At 27.7% G+C, this 23,087-nt stretch overlaps 2 protein-coding genes across 6 annotated transcripts in view; both read left to right on the forward strand.

The window, feature by feature from the left end:
* Positions 1–23,087, forward strand: part of LOC136077078 (zinc finger protein 91-like) — a 32,134-nt gene that overhangs the window by 4,154 nt on the left and 4,893 nt on the right. Inside the window, exons 1-3 of one of the 5 annotated variants that reach the window (XM_065791597.1) lie at positions 5,539–5,599; positions 21,727–21,770; positions 21,896–22,038. The exons of 2 other annotated variants lie outside the window; for them this stretch is intronic. The gene's annotated coding sequence lies outside the window, so the exon portion shown is untranslated. Of the gene's footprint in view, positions 1–5,518; positions 5,600–21,726; positions 21,771–21,895; positions 22,039–23,087 lie in introns of those variants that run through there. 2 more of the 5 variants (XM_065791599.1, XM_065791596.1) reach the window with 2 other exon arrangements.
* On the forward strand, positions 10,080–11,044 carry LOC136076207 (uncharacterized). Its single transcript, XM_065789681.1, has 2 exons — positions 10,080–10,136; positions 10,187–11,044. The coding sequence occupies exons 1-2, from the start codon at positions 10,080–10,082 to the stop codon at positions 11,042–11,044; spliced, it is 915 nt and encodes a 304-aa protein (XP_065645753.1).

Raw genomic sequence — 23,087 nt, forward strand, 5'->3', positions numbered from 1 at the left:
AGATTAAAGTAAATTTTACAATTGTGCAAAAAAATTCACAGTTTTTATTTTTTCAGCGTGGAATGACTGATTGCAACGGCTCCGATTCAAATGTGATTAAAATTTGAATTAGGCAACAAAAGACTTGTATTAAAACACTATTAATATTAAGTAACATAAATCAGTTTAGTTACCCTCATTCCAATACAAATATTCTTTCTCAATACATTGATGTTGTGAAATTTTATTTGATTCTTTTTCTGAATTCGAATTCTGAATTCAAATAAAATAAGTATAATCAAGACTCTCAACAATCATTATTCAATTATTCTATCTGGCAACTTCAGGTAATCTAGTTTTCTAAGTTTGTTTTTTTGTTAAAATCCATGGAACGTTGAAATAAGTGTCTTTTACTGGTTAAAAAAGTTAATAGCGATTAGTGAAGAGACAATTGAATTAGTTAGACGCGTGATTAATAGTTTTTGTTTTTCCGATAGAAATTCAATACTTTCCCAATATAATTGTTTATCACTTACGCACCTTAGAGTAAAAAGGTAATGTTCTGTTTTCGAAAGTATGATTCAAGGTCCCGAAGTAGAAAAAAAGGCTGCAGAAAAAGTTGTAAAAGATAGCAGTAACAAACGTACACTAGAAGCGTGTGGCTTCGATAAAGTTTTAAAAAAAGGCACCTAATAACTCTACGTCAGACCAAGTAGTCAAGGTTTAGGTCAATGGCTTTATTTTTTCATTCACAATATATTCATAATTTCATTTCAAAACTGTTAAAACAATTCTATTTTTGATGGACCATTAAAATGGATTTTAAGTGTTTTTTTTATTCTGTGGATCTAGATCATCTATGAAAGAAAGACTAGGGGAAATTTTCAGGTTTAATCATTTGTGAGCAGGCAAGCCGACTATCATATATCATATATCATTTTTAGTTAATTTTTTAAAAGTATTAGTTAATACTCCGATTTTTTTTTTGAACCAAACAAGTTTATTAAAACTCATTATTACATTTAAACAACCTCCCTAATTTACTTCCTTTTTCAAACTACAAAAACTCTAGATAAAACTCTCTTGTGGAAGAGAATTTTATCCAAAGTCGAACACAATCTAGTCATACTATATGAACCATCTCAAAATCCAGCACTTTTTCAAGAGATTGTACAAATAAAAAAGTTCCTGCCTCCGTTTTTTACGAAACTTCCCTCTAAGGCGAAAAAATCAACAAAGACTGGCTTAAGTGAAATTGCCAAAGCTTTTGTTTGTTTTCTCTGCTCTATTTTCGCACAAAAGCATAATTTTGGCCCTGGATTTCAGTCTTTTTTCTTGATGTGGAATGGCGGAATAAAAAATAGTTCACAAAAACTAGAAAAAGATTAAAAGCTATCAGCCTAATGTTCAGTACAGAAATCACAACATTGTCTGGAAATCAATTTTTGAAACCTCAAAAAATCGTACCGGGATTGATTCAGAACTTGAAAAGTCAATAAGAAAAGAGAAATCTAAATGGTATGAAATTTTACGTTGTGTCCTGGAAGTCACTCTCCATTTAGCTTCAAGAAATCTAAGTTTTTGAGGTGTGTTTACAGTTTCTGTTCATAAAATAATTTTGATGTTGCTTGGAGTATTAATTTAGTTGTAACCTTTATTTCAGTATTATGCTTATATTTGTGTAGGTTCATCAAACATGCTGCAGGAGGATGATAATGGTAATTTTTTAGTCACTCTTGAACATTTGGGAAAACACAATAAGACATTCCAGTTACATATAGAAGAAGTTTTTTGACACCAAAAACAAGGAACAAGGATGCAAGCGCACTATTTGAGCTGGAGAACTCAACATGAGTTTATTATGACATGTGGGGAAATTGTTTTTGCAGCTATTGTTGAAGAGATCCTTACAGCCATTTATTTTTTGGTTATTGTTAATGGAACTCCGGATGTGTTTTATACCGAACAAGTTAATTTTGTTTCTCGATCTTTCCACCTAGGATCTGACAACCAATGAATAGTAAAAGAGAGTTTTCTGAAAGTAGAAAATCTGGAGAAAGGGGTGTGACGTTGCGAAGCTTATTGAAGATGTTTTGGATCAAAGCAAAATCGATTTAAAAAACTGCAGAGGCCAGGATCTAAAGTGTCCGGTGTATATAAAGAAGTGCAGGTCATCATTTTTGAGAAAATTTCTCAAACTTTGTATATTCCTTGCAGTGCGCATAGTCTCATAGTGCGTTCATTCTGCGGAATATTCTAATGTAGTCAAGAACTATTTTGTGAACATCCAATTATTGTATATCCTTTTTAGAAGTAGCCCAATGCTCTAGAAAATTTTTACTGTGACAACTGTTCTGTCTCTTTACTAAACGTCTCAAACAAGATGGAGTACGCGCATAGAGGCTATGTGGCCATTGTCAAAACAATCAAAAGAAATACTGAAGTCATTGCAACTTCTTTAAGTACTTGATTTAGAAGATCACCAACTGACTTTAGTTAAAACACTCAAAAAGTGTATTCTATTTGCATAATTCTAGTGCGTATAATAACAAAACTTCTAATACTTCAATACAAATTCCAAACTTTAAACGCTCGAAAATAAAATCTTTTGCGTCATATACAATTAAACATAGCTACCCATTTCGCAGAGATCTTTCAATTCAGTTAAGTTTCGATTAAATTCTATTTGTTAATAACTGTTACATTAAAAATTCAAAAATGTCAATTAAAATTCAAAGCTTAGAACGTTCAAAAATTAATTTCCTTTACGTCAAGCATAATTTAACGAAACTAAACATTCTCACTGATATCTTCAAGTCGGTTATAACCTTACTTATAACCTTATAACTTATATATAAGTTTTATTCACTAAAAATGTCGAAGGTTGCTAAAAGAAAGTTATCAAGTAGAACTTTAACAGAAAATTATAAAATACTAAAAGAACTCAGCAAAGGAGAATTACCTGTATCTATATCAAAGAGACATGACATTCCAAAGAAACATTGTCTGGATTGTAAAAAGAAAAAAACACAATATTCAGTAGCCGAAAAAAATAAAACTTCTGTGAAAAGAGTGTGGATGCGTGTCTCTCTAAATGAGGATTTGGATAAAACATGTTATATGTGGGTTTTAAACACCCGACAGCAAAACATTCCTGTGTCTGGAGCCATTTTCAAAGTCAAAGCTTTGCATTTTGCAAAAGAACTTGGTTGTGACAACTTTCAAGCATCCAATGGATGATTAGATAGATGGAAAAAAAAAAAACAATGCATCGTTTAAAACAATATCAGCTATTTTATCATTTTATTTTTTCATTGATGTTTACATTTTTTTAGTCATTTGACTAAAAAATAATAACAAGCATAGAACTCCGATTTCTATTCCATCACCAACAAAACAAGAAATTATCAATCCAATTCTTTTGTTTAAATTTGTTTAAAGTCATTATCACGTTTTGGTTAATTACCACTGCATGAAAAGCAAATAAAGCCCTAAACCATAGCTAATAAAATTTATGCTGATTTTAAAGTTGCTTTTCTTATTTTTCATAGGTGAAAGTCAAGATGTTACTAATGAAACGACCACTCCTTGGAGGGAAACAACTTTGCTGAAAATATTGTCCCCTTATTATTTGTCTGATATATTCAATGCAGTTCGGCTTGTTTTATAAAGCACTTCCAAAAAAATGTATGCATTTAAAAGGTGAGAAATATAGTCGAGGTAAGAATTGCAAGATACCACTAACTGGGCTTGTTGCAGCTAACATTTGAGCAGAAAAACTTCCAATATTTATTATTGGGAAATCAAGCAAATCCCGTTGCTTTAATGGAATTAGAAGCGCACCATGTTGTTACTGTGCGCAATAAAAGACCTGGATAACCTCTAAACTATTTGAGGAGTGGGTTAGAGAAAACGACAAAAAGTTTGCATTAGAAGACTATTGATAATTGCACCGCCCCTCCGAATATTAAAAATCTTAAATCGGTCACACTCTACTTTTTCCCCACAAACAAAACTTCACGTTTGCAGCCGATGGATCAAAGAGGCATTCGATCGTTTAAGTGTAAGTACCGAACTAATTTAATTAACAAGATCATAAATGCTATTGATAGCGGTAAACAAATGCCTTCAATCTTTATATTTGATGCTATGAAAATGCTTGTTCATTCTTGGAATGAAGTTTCAGAAACAACTATAATTAACTGCTTCTGCAAAGAAGGATTTAAGGAAGGAGTAGGAGTTCCAGACAACGATAAAGAATACTTCCCAGCATTAAAAAATTCAATTGATCAGTTACGTCAGCGTGATGAGGATCTTGTTTCGGAAGATTTTACTTAAATTGGAAGAGTAGCTTTGAATGCTTCAAAGCTGTTTGAAAAAGAATCGTGCAAGTCACTGAAACAAGCATCAATTTTGGACTTTTTTCGTTTAAAGTATATATTATATATATACAAAAATATGTTTCATATAAGAATATATTGTTCTATATATATATATGTACATAATATTTATAATAGAAGAACATTCGATAAGTCTCGAAATCTCAATCCAAGTTGGACATTTTCAAAAAGTCCGACTTAACGAGAGCTTTGGTTAATTCGTACATTTGCTAAGTCGGACAATAAATATATACCCCTTCAGAGCCCAAGTTAACAGGATTCTACTGTAGTTCCATTCATTTTAATTTGTAATTGTATTTTCGTTTATGATAAATAACCAAGTTCAAATAGCGAGAGTTGTTATGTGTAAAGATACTTAATACAAAAACAAATATTGTTTTCATCAAATCATAAAGTGATAGTAGACATAAACTCATAAACTGTAAAACTCATGTTAAATTCAATATACCCAGGAATCCAAAAATTGGGGTAACGATTAAAATTTGACCCCAGGCACCACAAAGTCACTGTGCGGGCCTGCAAACACTAACTCTCAGTAAAATATGGCGTTGTATATTTTACAACTATATATCTTATGTCGTTGTATAATTCACAACTATATAAAGTACATATATTACAAGAGTGTTATGCTTTTACTTGAAATTTAAAAATTTTTTGTAATATCTATGATTTACTTTTTGTTGTTGTACAATAAACTTCTTAATTTTTTGCTTGTATTTCAAAAGGAAAATTAACAGGATTATTTAATAGAAAAAAAATTTTTTTTTACTAGTCTTTTCTTTTTTTAACATATAAAATTTTTTTTCTTTGCTATTCAAAGAATGTTTTTAAAATTGTAACTTGTAGATTGTGAAGACGAGTAAGAAAGTACAAAACGAATACAAAATAGATATTCAGAGCTCCTCATTATTTATTACTATACTAATGTTTATTAGCATGAAATTTCAAAAAATTTAAAATAGTTTTATTAAAGTATGCTATTTTCAACGAACTTAAAAGTGTTGTAGTTAATGATTCAATTCTCACTTAATTATATATTTTTTTTACCTCAAAATATTTTAAACACCAAAAATCTTTGGTAAAAAGTTTTAAACATCAAAAATTTTTTTTTTTAAAAAAGTTTTTTTTTTTACGTCATCGGAAATATTTTACGGCATAAGAAATCCCTAACGAAGTTAAACAAAAATGACTGAGCGTGCACGTTCATACCTTTGAAAAAGGTAAAGTTGTTTCAGACAATTTAAAATCGATCTTCTAAAATTTAATTTTTTAAATTTTCTTTTTTTGTGTTTGTGCATTTGTAATACCATTTATTTTCTATTTTTAATTTATTTTCTGCTCAATTTAAATAAATATAAGTTTCCACAAGAAATGTTTTTTAAATAAATTCAAGAATATCATATTTTTATCCACCCAAAAGTAAAATTACTACATTTAATATGCTCTAAATAACACTTAAAATTTCATTTCTAGTATAAAAAGTGAAATATCAGTAAATCTAGTTAATAAAATTACGTCTAGTTCAACTATTTAGTATTACTAAACAAAAGATTTTCAAAAGCTTTAAACTTAGAACTTTATAACTTTTACTGAAGTAGTTGTTTAATAGATAAAATAGTAAAAATTAAGTTTTCAAATTAATTTTGCTGTTTCAATTTGAATTTCCTAAAAGGTTTGGGTGCAGATATACATGCTTGTATGCATATATGGCCCTTTTTTTTAATATTAATAAGTGCACTTTAAAGCTTTAGTTCAATGTTTTTAAATAAGGAGAATTTTATTTATAATATATAATATAATAGTATATATTATAATGTATAGTATATAATATAATAGTATTATATTATGATTTATTACAGTAATGTAAATAAGAAAAATTTCTCATAAAGTTTATTTAGCAGACTTTAAACGATACTTGTGACAATGAATTTGTCAAATTTAATTTTTGAATTTATTTATGCCTTTTAAATTGATCAATTGTGATGTTTAGTTTTATATAGGTACAAACCTGTTAGGTTTGTTTGTAGATTGATTTGTTAAAATTCATAACTACGGTGGACTATCTGCAGCTCCTAATTCTTTTGTGCATATTGTTTCCAGTTTTTCAGTGGAGTGTTGAGCTAAATGAAATGTTTTCTTATATTTTTTGTTTTATCTAAGAACAGAATTTAAGTATTCATTGTTTCTTATTTGTTTTCTAATTTTTTGGCATATTTCAGACTCGTTTTTCTTATAAAGATGTTTTTGTTAACATCACAACATTATTAATAACACATCGATCAAAACATGAATGATGGTGAGAGAAAAATATATATTATATCTCTGAATGAAAAATTTAAATCAGATATTTCTGATATGAAATTTCATGCTTATAAAGTTATAATTATATTGGAAAAAAGTTAAATGATAAAATCTTTACTTGTATAAAGTTTGTGAATAGTACAACTTTAATAGGCTATATTATATTACAATGTGTTTAACATTATTTGCTGAAATCTTTAGTAAAAAAGTGATTATCACTTTTGTAAAATGATGGAGTAAATTTTTTTTTTTTTTGCTGAATCATAATGATTTTATTTATAAATTATGTATATATTTAATATATAATCAGTTAACTGAAAAGCTGTACGTCCATTTATTTTGAACCTTTATTAAGAAATAATGAGAAGATATTAGAAACTCTATTTCTACTTTCAGATAATACAGATCTATATTCCAATTTTGATGAAGATAAGTCTCTACTCTCTGATTGCTTAAAACAAGCAGATAATAGTGAGTTTTAAACCTGCTAAAATTTAGTTGTTTTCTGCTGATCATTATGTTGATATTTCTATATAGAAGAATGGTGACATTTTTCTTGAGTTTTCTTTTTACATTCATAATATGGAGCTCTGTTGAAATCCATATATCTCATACTTAGTAAAATTAGTAGCCTTTCTTTATAGTGCTAGACAATTTTTACTTTTGACTTCATTCCTCTGATTACATTTATAAATCTCTTTTAAAATTCTATTTTTATTAAAACCTTCTAATGTTTTGTCTTCTAATAAAACCTTCTTTACAGTAAGAGAAATAAGAATCTGAACAAAACATTTAATTGTGAAAAATAAACTTTGTCAGGTTCTTTGAGAAAAATGATTAGTTTATAATAAAAAAATTTATGATTATTATGAAAGCAAATTTAATTACAATAATTAACTTAAATTGCTAAAAATTAAATGATATATTCAAACTATGCATTTTTTCGACATGAAATAAGTATTGGAACAAAATTTTAAAGGTTAAATGTTTCTCCCAGTAATCAATTTTTTTTTAATTTTAATATCTAGTTTGACCCCTTAGGCTTTTATGATTTCTAAAAGTCGATTTTGCACTGGTTCAACCAATTCCTGTCAAAAATGCATCAATTTAAGCCTAAGCTTCTTGGAGCATGATCTTTAGCTCTTTAGACATCCTGTCCCACTTTTTTGATCCAGAATAGCTCACAGGTGTTCAATTGAATTGAGATCTAGACTTTGAGCTGGTTATTCAAGTAACTCAATCTGCTTTTGAATAAAAAACTCTTTTGTTTTCTTTGGCATATGCTCAGGATCGTTGTCTTTTTTGAAATACAATCTTTTCCGATTGCAGTTTTTTAGTTGAGCCCAGAAGATTTTTATTGAGAATACAGTCAACTCTTGATATCTCGAACACTTAGGGGACCAGAAAAAAAGTTGGAGATATCAAGAGTTGGAGATATCAAGAAAGGGGTTGAAAATAAGTAAATTCGCATGACTTTTATTGAAAAACAATTTTTTCTCACAAAAATCATTAACCTCAAAGACTACAACTTTTGGAAAAAATCTGTTAGCTGATATTGCTTCAAATTATCCATATTTTCCATCTTTATTAAATCATAGTGTTTTAGTGCTTAGGATTGTACATCATTTCCGTATTTTAAGCCGTATAGCGAAGCGCTTTGAATCGTTTCAAAAGCATTTTCTAATTGAATATCAAATGGGCATGGCAGGACTTCGATGTCAATACCTTCGTCAATGCTATTTTCAACATCATTAGCTTCAATTTTAAAATTAGGGTTTAAAATCTGAGTAATAATTTCAGCATCAGTAGTAAGTGATGCTGAAATACTAAACCAATATAAGATTCCTCTGAGAGATCTTCTTGGATGGCACTAGAATCTAACTCTCACAAACGGTTAATTTCTGTCAAAAATTTAAAAGGATGATCATCAGCTTCTTCAAAACTCTTGTTTGTTTTGCTGATACCAGCTTTTTTAAAGAAGTTGATGACAGTTTCTTTCGACACAGCATTTCATGAAAAAACAAGATCTATCATTGCTTGAAGTATAGAAATTTTTGGCAGGGGTCAGTTTTTATCGACAGCCTTGATACACAGTCATATCAGTTGTTGCGGTGGCACTTTCACTAGAGATTATTTTAAAGCTGATGCTGTTCCTAAAAATATGAACAGAATAATTGAGTTTTAATTACATGTTTGAAAAATTAAAAAACTATATATTAAAAGATATATGTTTATTTGTTTATATTTAAATTGAACAAGATTTGACAAAATTTGACTGACCTTTTTTTCTTACTATGAATCCAACAATCAGATACTATAAAATCCAACTCTCCTAGAGCTTCTGATAATTTTAGTGCCTTTTCTTTCAGTATGGCACCATCAATTGGTACTTGTTGACTTCTTTTTGCAACAAACCACGTGAATATAGCTTGTCTACATTTTCGAAATTACCACTACGAAGTTTCATCTGTTTAGATTTTGTGCCATTTTTTTTCCAGTGAGGTTATAAACTTATTTTTAACTAGGGTAATAATGTGTCCTTTGGAACACCATACTTTTGGGCAACCTCTTTGTTAGACATTCCTGTCTCCAGGTCTTTTAATGCCTTGCATGTTTTTTATTATTTATTTTTGAGTTTTTGTTTAATTAGAGGCATGTTATTGCCTTTGACAAAAATAATAAATTAATCTGTTTAAGGAATGCTTTTCAGAAATTTGATTCATAAAAAAAAAAAAAATCAAATTTTAAAAAATTTCATAGCAATACTTTTTAAAAACTGGAATTTAAAAAAATTAAACGTTATTAAAACATTTCTTGAAAAAAATTGTTAAACAGTTCGAGATAACGAGAGAAAATTGCCCTGTGGACTAAAAATATTGTTCGAGATATCAAAAAGTTCAAGATATCAAGAGGATTTTAGCCTAAACAAATATGTCTATAGGACCGCAAAAAAAGTTTGAGATGCTCAAAAGTTCGAGATATCAAGTATTTGAGATATCGAGAGTTGACTGTATTGACATAAACCACAGAATCTATAATTTTATAAATAAACTCCAGCTTTCCTGTTCCTTTCCAAGCCATTGATCCCCAAACCATAACATTGGCTCCACCAACTTTTACTATTCCTCAAATGCAACTGAGTGTGAATGCTTCACCTTTTTTTCCTCCATACTTTTTGAACTCCATCAGACTTCACAAAATTTAATGATACTTCCAGAATGATACTGGCATATTTATATATTTTTTAGCAAATGCAAGTCTTTAACGAGTGATGCGGAAGTTATCGGACAAATCCTAATTTCATTATTTGAGCATAATAATTAGTTTTTGTGGTTTTATGCGTAGGCATAAACGTTCTATAAAATATAAACTTTATTATTTGAAACACAATTATTTAAAATGAGGTTAAATGCAGCTGAACGAGAATCTTTTCGAAAGCGACTAAAAATGTTTTTTGTAAATAAACCTAATATAAAAAAAAAAAAATCGTAAATCGTTTTGAAAAGGAAGGATTTGCTCGAAGTACAATATATGATAACCTAAAAAGATTTGAAACTGTTCAATCGTTTTCTGATAGAAAGCACCCTGGTCGTCCGACATCCTGGACTAGAGAAAAGAATTCCGAATTAACGAGACTTGTCAACAATCAAAAAGGGGTCAGTCAGAGAAAAATAAGTATTAAATTCAGTGTAAATCAATCGACAGTTGGTCGTCAGTTAAAAAAAATGAATATTAAATATAGAAAACGTGAAAAGACTCCAAAATACACTATAGAACAACAAATAAAGGCAAAGAAAAGAAGCAGGAATCTAGTTAACCAACTCTATTACACAAAATCGCTTTTAGTCATCAATGATGAAAAATACTTTTGTTTTGCAGGGGACAACATGCCTGGAAATTCTGGATACTACACAAACAACAAAAAGACATGCCCAGAAAGTGTTCGTTTTATAGGAAAAGAGAAATTTCCAAAAAAATTATTAATGTGGATAGCCATATTTGACCGTGGTTTGTCGGAGCCATTGTTTCGCACTTCCAAGGCTGTAGCGATCAATTCATCAATCTATATTAATGAATGTTTAGAAAAACGACTTCTTCCATTTATTCACAAGTGTCATGGAGACTTTAACTATTTATTTTGGCCAGATTTAGCAAGTTCTCATTATTCTAAAGATTCTCTAAATTGGATGGACCAATATGTCTATTACGTTGATAAAGAATCCAATCCCCCAAATGTGCCTCAAGCACGACCAATTGAAAGTTTTTGGGGACATTTGGCACAGAAAGTTTACGAGGGAGATTGGCAAGCTTCAACAGAGCAAGTTTTGATTGATCGCATTAAACTAAAACTACAAGAAATTTAAATAAAGATTTAAACTTTTTACAGTCGCATATGAAAGGCGTCAGAGCAAAATTGAGATCAATTGCAGATGGTGGTGCTTTTTCATATAAAAAATAATATATTTTTATTAAAAGATAAATGCTTTATTTAAAAAGAATATAATAATAGTTTGTTTTTTTATTTATAAATAAGTTATTGTCGTTTTTATTTTGTCCGATAACTTCCGCATCACCCGTTAGTTTCAATGGGTTTTCAAAAGGAATGGTTTTTTGCATGGAACTCTTGTTTTAAATCCACTTTCTTTTAATCGATTTCGAATAATCCATGAACTCTTTTGTATTCCAAATTCTTTTTCAAAAATGCTTGACGCTTTTGGTGCTGATAAAAACTGGTTTTTTTGCACTATCCTGGCAATTTGAAATTGATCGATTCTGGATGTTATTTTATGCGTAGCTCCGGATCTTGGCCTTTTCTTTTACATATCTAAACATTTTATACTGTTTAATCAGATTGCTGATAGTTTCTAATGGCATTCCAGTTGCTTTATTCATTAACCTAAATGTTTTACCTTGCTTGAACAAGTCAATAACCAAACTGCGAGATTTTATAAATATTCTTTGATTTTAACTCCCATACTTGATGATATCAATGGTAATTCAAATGAATTTGAAAAGTATCAGTCTATTATTAAAAATTACTTGTTATTAAGCAACAATATTTTGAAAACTATCTGTTGAAAAACTTTTTTTAATATTCACATACAAAACTTTATAATTATCAACTTACAAAACAATATAATTATCTTTTGTTGAGGTTTTAACTAGTAACCAGACTAGTCTATGGATAGACTTACAACACAGACATAGACAATTCTGTATGTTGTAATGGACACAACAAATGTTTAATTTTTTGTCCTTGTTGTGTCTATCAAATTTTTGATGGTGTCCTAAGATTGCTCAGTTAAAAAATAATTTTCACTTCATAAGTCTACAAAGCATAATTTTTTGTCTATTTGGTGTCTATGATTTTGTCTAAATTTACTTGATTTCATAAAACCTTACCTTCAACTTTTTTGAAGTAATCCCAAACTGGAGAGGGCATTTTAAAAATAAATTTTCACGCACATTCACTGAGAATTGAAAAACAACTGAACTGAGTAATTAATGAACTTCAATTGAGCACAAAATAGTCCATTTTGAGGTTTTTAAACATTATTTTTTAGACATTAACTTTTTAATCAACAGCACACGCTGGACAAAAAATTAAAAAATGAACTTCTGTTAGAAAAATTGTATTTTTAATTTTGTGCTCGTTTTCAGTTTTTGAAACGATGCTGCAGTGAAAATTTAATTACTCGTTATAAGTCCAAATTATATATTAAATAGATCTTCTATACCTCATTAAAAAATCGAGATTGTTCATTTAGTGTCCGTTTTTAAAATGATTGTCTAGAAAGACAAACATTTTTTATGGACAATTCATTTTTGATAGTTGTAATTAAAATTGTTGCAATTAGTGCTTTGTCGAAGTCTATTTTTGTCCTTTTATAATAAGGCCATTAGAGATTGTCTGGTTGCTAGTTTTAACACTCCTTAAGGAGTCGTTAAATTTAAACAGCCTAATTTAATTAACAATTAATTTTTTTTTGTCATTTAAAATTGTAGTTTAAGTTGCTTTCAGAATAATTAAAAAGTTTCTTATCAAAAACTTTATTTTTTCTGAAATATCCAGACAAAGTTTATTTTTCACAATAAAATGTTTTGTCAGGATACTTATTTCTCTGACTTTAGCTTTTTTAGTCATTTAATTACCCAATACAAATAAAAGTAAATAGTAATGAGTCGATTAAAATTAATTAAAAAATATATATGCATAAATTAAATATTAGGATTTATTATATTAGAAACAAAAGGTAAATTTTTCAAATTTAACTTTTGATTTTAATATTATATAATATAATGTTTAATAAAAACAGTTTTATTATCAAAAAGTTCTTTTTTAATAAAACTTTAATTTAAAAATCTTTAAAAGTTTTAGACAATCACCAATACCTCATGTAATATTACTGATAAATTTATCATTGACCCCCTTCCTCCCAGGATTCCTGGGCCAGAAATGTATCAAGATGGTTAGGGCTTCCCACCACCCCCTCTCCCCCTGTATATAATAATTTTGTTATAATCATAGGATCAAGCTATAATATGGTTACTATTTATGTAAACATAAATAAAAAGACTTTTAAAACAAATGATGCATACCAAAGTTTCATAAAGTTTAATATAGATTGTCTTACGCCCCTCCCCCTCCTGTAACAAGTTTGACTGTTTTTTAACAACTTAGGTATGTAATGAATATAATGAATATACAGCAAATAACCTCTGTTGTGAGCTCTCAGATCAGAGAAATACCACAATTATATCCTCAAGATAAGCCCACCAAGATTTACTTTTTAGATAAGGTTTCTTACCATCTTTAATCCTATTATCTTGCTTCTGCCAAAAAACTGTATTTAATGTCATGATTTACTTTAATCTCAACAAACATTAAAAGATAAACCTGTTTCATCCAAGTTGCAAGCAACTTTAAGATCTATACATTCTTAAGTTTAAGATAATGCTTGCTCATATAGAGCAGCAAGTACCTCATGTTACAAGTAAGCCATTGACTGTGAGACGGTCAATGGCTTATAGGTGATCTAGCACATTTAAGAGCTACTACTTCAAGATCAAAGTTTCATTTCAATATTGCCTTCAAATACTTCAATAAAACACAAAAAACCATTATCATCACCAAGTTCTCTAAATCTATCATTCACTATTATTTGTGGTCTCTGAAGTAACTTTCTTTTTGTTGAGTATTATCTTTCGCAAAGTTCACGAGACCTAATTGCACTCTGTGAAACTTGTTTGAGTTTAGTTGTTTCATCTTGTCATCTTAGTGTTGACGGTTTTTTTTCTTTAATTTGTAAAGACTCCCATAGTCACATGCTTGGTCTGAGCATTTACATTCATGAGAATTCACCCATTTGTCAGGAAACATTCATGAGAATTCACCCATTTGTCGGGAAAAGTTTGAATCCTCAAACTATTCTTTAATGTGCTTTCGTTTAGCACCATTTCACTCTATTACCCTTCTCTTTGTTCTATATGAGTTCAAGACTGCACTCTTTTCAATGTTAGTTCTGATCAAACTGACCAAGCCCCTTTCTCTTTATCATTCAGCCAATATCGTTGTTGTATGTGATTTTATTGCTCATCACACTTAATAACTTGGCTAGAGTGTCAGTGACTCTGCAGGCATTAAAGCCCACAACTTTTGCCTTTCTCAATCTCTAACATAAATAGTAAACTTTCCAACTTGCTTTCCAGACAATCCGAATCATTTACCTTCTCTACTTGACTTATGTCTTGTCTCTGATCCTAGTCAGTGCTCAGTTATTCCATATTTACCCTTAGGTGCTTCTGATGACGGTTTGATCTCTCTAAATATATTATCTCATTCTTCTTCATCATCATAATTCCCCTATCATTGTACCTCTTGCAACTACTATTAAGCTGACTGGGGCCCTTTCTATGATTTTCTTCATGATGGCCCTTGGATAGAAATCTTTTGTCTTCTTGCTGACAAGTGTACTTCTTATATAACTTCTTGGATTTAGGCTGGCATTGAATATTTTATTACCCTCTTAATGATTTTAAGTTAAGCCTCACTCTTCTCCGTTGCTTTCTTCTTGTTTTCTCCCATTACTTCCATATCTATCACCAAAACAATCATTTAGAAAGCAGACATCTTTTTACTTTTACTAAAAGCCATTGTAATAAGGTTTTGTCTGACACCAAATCCCACTATTCTCAGTTTATAAAATCTTGTATTTGATCTCAAAAATTAGGTTCTTGTGACTTCTGGAGAATCTTTAACAGTGTCTATAATAAGGGCAAATCTGTTATTCTACCTCTCTTACATGGTTCAGATTTTGTTACCTTACCTAAAGGCAAAGCTGAATTGTTTGCTAAGAACTTTTCATCAATCTTATTTCTTTATTCCACTAATCACAACCTACCTGATATAGCCGACAAACAGGTTGATCCATTGCTTGACATTTGCATCACTCCAGGTTCTGTATCTAAAGTGATTTCCTGCTTAATCCCTTCTACAGTCTGTGGTCTGGACAACATACCTGTTATAGTCTTGCAGAAGTGTTTTCCAGAGCCATCACCTATACTTTCAAAATTATTTAACAAGTGCTCATAAGAGTCTTGTTTTCCAGCCTGCTAGAAAGCAGCATTTGTTATTCCTAGTTTAAATCCATTGCAAAGTTAGCATCTTTTAATGTTGCATCTCATTATCATTGCCACTTTTTTATTCTAGATTCTATTCTTTGTCTCTAAATAAATATATGTAACACATAGTTTGACCTGCACTTGCAGCCAACCTTTAACTATTGTCAGATCATCCTAATATTGCTTCTTTTTCTCTTTTCTATAAATACTATAATGGATGCTGCTCTAAAGAGCTTGTATCTCTTGTGTCTACTAAAATTCTAAATATTAAAATTACTAAAATTGTAAATATTCTATCTACTAAAATTCATTCTTGTGTTACTTGTCATTCAATCAAGTCTCATCTTTTTACTGTGACTGTTCCAAAGTGCTCCAAAAATTCTTATTCCTCTAGGTTTTTTCCTCGAACATCTGTTCTTTGGAGTTTGCTCCCTTCATCTTTGTTTTCCTGATTCTTATAATTTTCAGTCTTTTAAGTCATCTGTTAATTGTTATAAACTTCATCTTTTCTCTTCCAGTAACTTTCAACTCTAATAGTGGTTGCTTGCATCCTTGTTACAAGTGAAGATGTAAAAAAAAATGTGACTAAACTATCAGTGCTCATTTACTTAACTAAATCCTCACTGATATTATTTAGAGGCTCAAGGGAGGAATTCTTTCAAGATTATCAAACTTTGAAAAATAGTTTACTAACTACTCCACACCATCTTTTATCTGAAGAGTTTAGACCATTAATTTTTTCTACTATATTACATTGATATTTTCAGTGTCAAATCTGACAAAATGACAGTTGACTTTAACTTAGCTTCCTTTTAAGTCCTGATTGATTGACTTGCACACATTCTTTACCCAGACCAAGTTCTTGCATAGATAAAACACTGCTTTGTTTTTCTCACAGGATTTTTATCTAAATAAACTTTTTTTGTGGAATTCTTAAAATTAAGTCATTTGTGCAAAGGCAATAAGCACGGTCATCACAAGATTCTTGCAAGGAGAATCATTCTCACTGCAGTAAATAACTCTGCATTTGTAAAAAAAAAAAAATCTCTAAAAGTTTATCAAGTTTAGGTTCCTAGCGTTCTTTGTTGGCTTTTTGAGCTTTGTGTAGAGCTATCTTAGAGAATGTAGACCAGCCTCTACTGAGTCTTAGGTCTATAGCTAATGTGCCACAAATTATAGGCTCTTTAAACTCAGAGTTAAAAATAAACCATCACTGCAATTTTATGCAGCATTAAAAAAAATTTCTTCCATTGATGATTATCTTGGTTGATAATTTCTTGTATTGATGATTACATGGATTTTTTCATAGTATTTAGTTTTAACTAGTATTTTTTCACTTTGCAGATCAAGACATCACTGCAAACATTCACATACTATTAGAAATGGAATATTAAGCAGCACTTATACACAAAATAATATTTTTAAAAATAAAAAAATATTTTATTATACTAAAACATTTTTAAACAATATTTTAAATAGTTATTATGCACATTTGTAACAAATAATCAACAATTAGGGAAAAAACATAGTATCATTAGAAAAGGAAAACTTTTTCCTGGTAGCAAGAGTTGCTTTTTCACCAAAAAAACTATACATTTCAACCCAAGTTTCATAAATACATTGGAAAAGTGACTGCTTCAAAACTAAAACAAACATGTATGATATACCCTATTAAATATGTAAATAACAAACAAACAAAGCAATAATAAAGTTAAGTATATTAAACACTTATAAATAGTGCCAAATAATTAAGTTAAATAGAAATCATTTCTGTTTATTTTTCTTTCAAAAATTCAACTCACTAAGAGTGATTAACGAGTGGAACTTTATTTATTGCAATTTTGTTGCTGCATCATCCTCAAAAGATTTTAAAAGGCTATCAATTTATCTTGTAACCAAAATGGCAATTTAGTCCCATTCAAAGTCTTTATGCACCCCTACCGCCAACCTACATAAAAGATCAGAGGACATAAAAGATCTTTGAGTTTGTTGCATTTTAAGATGAATTTAGTAAACCTTGTGACTAATAAAATTTAACTAATATATATTTTTTACTTGTTTGTTTTTATGGCTATATCAAAACTTCATATTAATGATCGAATTTATTAGAAACTGACTTGTTATTTTGTTAATAAAAAGTAATTTTTTTGAATTTCATAAACTTTATAAAGTTTTCAAGATTTAATTTATGATATCTAAGAAAAAATATTTAAATAAAGATTTAATTTTAATTAATGATATAAGAATAAATATGAAATCAAAACAAATCAATGAATTATTGAATACATTAAATTGTATAAAGTTATTTTTTATTATGCTAAAGATATAATGTGTATATAATATAAATCCATGTTTTTTTTTCATTTTTTGATGATCAGCTATTGTTAAAGTTTTTTTTTATAGTCTCGCCTACATGAAAAGTGACTCATGTAAGCTTTGACTTATTTTGGCATAAAAAGATCTTCTAAAACAAAAAAACTGCTTTTATGTCAACTTTGCAAAACTCACCTTTAAGAATAAAACTTAACGTAGGAACCCATTGGAGTATAATGATATTTTTAATATTAGTTATTTGACTTTTTTTTGCTAGAAATGGTTTGTAATGTTTAACAGTGTCTAGAAGATGTTGCCAATGATATCCGTTTATTTTTTTAATTATTTATAAAGAGTTTAATTTCTTTTATATTTATTTTTACAATGTCATATATATATATATATATATATATATATATATATATATATATATATATATATATATATATATATATATATATATATATATATGTATTTGAATAAAATTAACAACACTTTTAAAATGTTTTATTCGAATATTTATTTCAATTGTGCTTAACAGGTTATTTGGCAATATGTGTGTGTGTGTGTGTGTGTGTGTGTGTGTGTGTGTGTGTGTGTGTGTGTGTGTGTGCATATACATATACAGTTTGTTAATAAAGTCTATTACCCCCTAATGATTTTACAATAGAAGGCAATTTTTTTATGCTTAAATTTAAATTCTTTACTGTTTTGTATTTTTTTTTACACTAAAATATGTATTAAATTACATTTTTATAACAACAAATTCATATTTTTATAAGTATAAAAAAAAAATTACCCATTGAATCAGAAAATCACTGCCTAATTTTATCTTTTCTGTTGCATGAGTTGTATGAGTAAAATTGCAGAAAAAAATCGTAAACAAACAAATTTGATTGAAGGTATTCAAACTAATTTTGAGCAAAAAATCAATAAGTATAACTTATTGATTTTTGCTTATTGTTATCAAAAAAAAACTTATTATTAAAAAAAATTATTTATTTTCGATTATAAAATAATGGCAAAAAGACAAGAAATTTAGGAATCAATAAAAAACTTAACCCTGGGACACTATAAGGATAGAAAAGAATATAGAAAACTATTGAAATGTTAAGATTAATAGTGAGAAAATATCATTAATAAATATTTAAAAAAAATTTGCACTATCAAAAAATTTTTATATCCAGCTAAGACTACCACATGCATTAATAGAGAAATTGTCAGGAAAATTTAACTAAGTTGATAAATGACTATTTGCACCAAAGTTAGAAAACAATTTACAGGTTATCAGGGTATAACCTTATATATCATTAACTGTTCACAATCACTTAAAAAGTTAAGGTTTGTAGGTAGAGTTGCCTTAAAAATGCTTTTGTTATGTAAAAAGAATCAAAAGAAAAGATTGGCTTGGGCTAAGGAACATTCACAATTGACTATCAATCAATAGGGACAAGTTTTATGGTAAGATGAATCAAAAATATGTTTGTTTGTTTCTAATGATATTGTATGCAAATAAAGAAAAAATGATGAATGCCTAAATCCTAAATATATGAGATCATCAGTTACAAATAGAGGAGGTACCATTAGGCATTGAAATGTTGCAATATTCTATACACTTCTAACTTGTTTTTTTATTTTTTATTATAGAACAAATGATTGTTCCTTTGCCTGGAGTGGTGTTTTTAAAATTCAAGTTTATTTACAAAATAATGACAAAAGAGCTGATTTAATAAAATGATTTAGTAAAATGAAAGCTGAGATTAGGCACCACAAAAACAGGCTTATCTCTCAATTTCATATTTCAACAGGATGGAGACTCAAAACATGCATCCAAGTTAACTACTTAGTGTTTCAAAAAAACAGTATTACAATGTTAGATTGGGTTCTTTAGTTGCCAGACCTTGATCCAAATGAAAATTTATGGAATCTTTTTAAAATTAAAGTTGCTGAACAAAAACTATCTAGTTTGTCTCAATTAAATACATTTCTCATTGAGAAGTGGAAAAAAATTTCATCCACAAAGGTAAAAAGCGTAATAGATTCAATGCCTAAAAGGTGTTGTGCAGTCATTTAGGCAAAAGACGGATTAATTGATTATTAACTTTATCTTAACAAAACAATATTCAGGGGTTTGACCAATTTTTTTGATTCAATAAATAGTTTTTTTTTAAGGATACAAATATTATTTTCTTGTTATGAAAATGTTATTTAATACAAATTCAATATTAAAAAAAAAAGTCAGGTTAAAAAGTTTTATTTCAAGCATAAAAAAATTCCTTTTTATGAAAAAATCTTAAGGGGGTAATTTTTTTGACATACTGTATCTATATTTATATATGTATAAATATATGTATATATACTTGTATATGTTTGTACTACTTGTATATGTCTTAATATCTTTCAGACACTTAGAGTTTAAAAATGATGACTTTTTTTTTTTTATTTGAAAAGTTTTTCAAATAAAAAAATTTAATTACTCACTCCCTCCTTTATATCACTAATTAAACCCTAATCACTCACTCCCTCCTGTATATCACTGAACTTTTTTTCCTCCTTAAAATATCAACCTGGGTTTGTTATTAAAATACCAACCTGGGTGGGTGATTTCAGTAATAACAACAATTTTAAATAAAAGTTATTACTTATATACAAAAAAGCAACATTGTGCAAAATTGAATTTTTTTTTTTTTTAATGACATTTTAAAAGGAATATTTTTTTATAAAATTTGTAGCAATAGTTTTTTTCACAATACTTTTTTGTGTATATATATATATATATATGTATATATAGTTTTATATATTTTATATATATATATATATTTTATTAACTAATTTATTTAGGGATTTGGGCAGTAGAGTGCACATATATATATATATATATATATATATATATATATATATATATATATATATATATATATATTTATATATATTTATATATGTGTGTATATATATATATATATAATATATATATAATAATTATATAATATATAATATTAATATATATAATATAAAATATTAATATATATATATATACACAATATAAAATATTAATATATATATATATGCACAATTTAAAATAATAATAATAATAATATATATATATATATATATATATATATATATATATATATATATATATATATATATATATATATATATATATATATATATATATATATATATATATATATGTATGAATATATAAAGTATTAACTAATATAAAATAAATACAAAGAAAAATCCTCACTTTTGTTATGTATCGCTGTGATTAAGCTGCACAATAAATTTGAAAATTTATTGTGCAGCTTAATCACAGCGAGCTGTGCTGTGTTAAGAGCAGAGGTTAGGAAGGTAAAAAATATTCTGCATAAATCGCATTGCCCCAACTCTCGCGCGATAACACACACAAATAAATAAATATATATATATATATATATATATATATATATATATATATATATATATATATATGTATATATATGTATGTATATATATATATATATATATATATATATATATATATATATATATATATATATATATATATATATATATATATATATATATATATGTACATAAATACATTTGATATTTGACGTCATGCTCAGAGTGGTGTTTAAAAACACCACTCTGCATATATGCAGATTGATGTTTTTCTATAAATACTTTTTGAGTTTTTCTGTTTTATTTTGTAAAAAACATGTTCTTTTTGTTATTTGGTCTTTTGGTATTTTGTTAGATATTTAGATCAGTCTGCCATTTTGTTGCTGAAATGGATTAATCGGTTTTTAACAAAATCTGGCGGTACCGATTTCCAGAATTTCAAGCTTCGGTTATTACCTAATATATGTATATAAATATGTCATATATATATATATATATATATATATATATATATATATATATATATATATATATATATATATATATATATATATATATATATATATATAAAATTATATATATGTATATATATATATATAATTATTTAAATTAAGACTGCGAGGAAAAACTTTTAATCTTTTTATGTTTTGTTTATTGTTAAAGTTTGCATTACATAATTTATGGATGATTTCTAATTGATTACTTCTTTATCTAACTTTACTAGAAGTTCTAAAGATACCCGTTTTCGATTTAGTGGCTTGTAACCAGGTATGAGTTTTTAAGCAGCTTGGTATATTCAAGATTTTCTGCTAGATTGAATGGAATATTTGTTGTATAGAAAAACCTTGCAACTTGCAAACCCAGTTTATTTTTCTGATTACTTGTTGTTGTAGTAACAAATATTTAAATGGATGTTTGCTGTTGATAAGAAGAATCACTAGTAAAGCTTCAACAATCTTGCTCCTTATCCTCTTCCGATTGGTTAGGTTTATTTGATGCTGCGGATGTAGATGGCTTTAAACTGATATATTGCTAAGTATATCATATATAATATATAATTGATTTAAATAGGTCTTCTCTCTCTCTCTATTTTTTTAAATAATTTAGTTTGAGCTCTTTTTGCAATAATTACATATTACTCCATTTGATTGGTCACTTAACAGGCCTTCCCAGGAGAGGCGTGCGGTCGCACGCCTTGAGTGAACACGGATATTTTTTTTTTTTTGGATAACTCGGCCACGCTTTTTTAGCATATATTATAAATAACGCATTTTTAAAAAGGCGCTGAAAAAATCAAATTAAATTCGTTGTATTATTTTGTAATTTTTTTAATAATTTATTCTTTTCATTAATAAGGAAATTATAACATAAAAATAATATATATTTTTTTTTTGAATTTTTTTTTCTTATAACAAAATTTTTTTTTTTTTATTTTACATTTTTTTTTTTTCTAATTTTAAATTTTTTCGCATAAGTATGTCTTTCTACAAAAAATAACTTCTAAGTTCTAGAAGAATTATTATCTACAAGGTTCTGGATAAGGATATGAACGTTTAGTTCATTCGATTAAGGCATTACATAGTGCCGCGGAGACCCAGGTTCGCATCCCACGTCGGCAGAGCATATTTTTCAAAATAGATTAAAAAAGTTTTCGGTCACATTTTCTGTTTATTTTTTCGACTCAAATATCGTTGCTGAAAAAATCAACACCTAAAAATATATATTATAAATAATTATAATATAAATAAATAAAAAATAAATATAAATAAATAAATTTTTTTTTTATGTTTACTAGACATTAAAAAAAAAAAATTGTAATAAGAAAAAAAAAATTTTTTTAAATAAGTATAAATATATATATATATATTTCATTTTTATGTTCATATTTTTATATTAATAATAGGAATAAGTTATGAATAAAAATAATACGACAATTTAGTTAGGTTTTTTCAGCGCCTTTTTAAAAATGCGTCATTAATATATGCTAAAAAACCGTGGCCAAACTCTCAAAAAATATATATATATGCGTGGTCACTCAAAGCGACCGACCGCACGCCTCTTCTGGGAAGGCCTGCTTAATATGGT

The sequence above is a fragment of the Hydra vulgaris genome, chromosome 02 (genome assembly GCF_038396675.1).
Source record: "Hydra vulgaris chromosome 02, alternate assembly HydraT2T_AEP".
Taxonomy (NCBI): domain Eukaryota; kingdom Metazoa; phylum Cnidaria; class Hydrozoa; order Anthoathecata; family Hydridae; genus Hydra; species Hydra vulgaris.

Bases quoted from the DNA above. Each gene is read 5' to 3' on its own strand.
- LOC136076207 (XM_065789681.1), top strand. From the start codon at position 10,080: ATGAGGTTAAATGCAGCTGAACGAGAATCTTTTCGAAAGCGACTAAAA. The intron at 10,137-10,186 runs GTAAATAAACCT...CGTTTTGAAAAG, and splicing joins AGCGACTAAAAATGTTTTTT to GAAGGATTTGCTCGAAGTAC.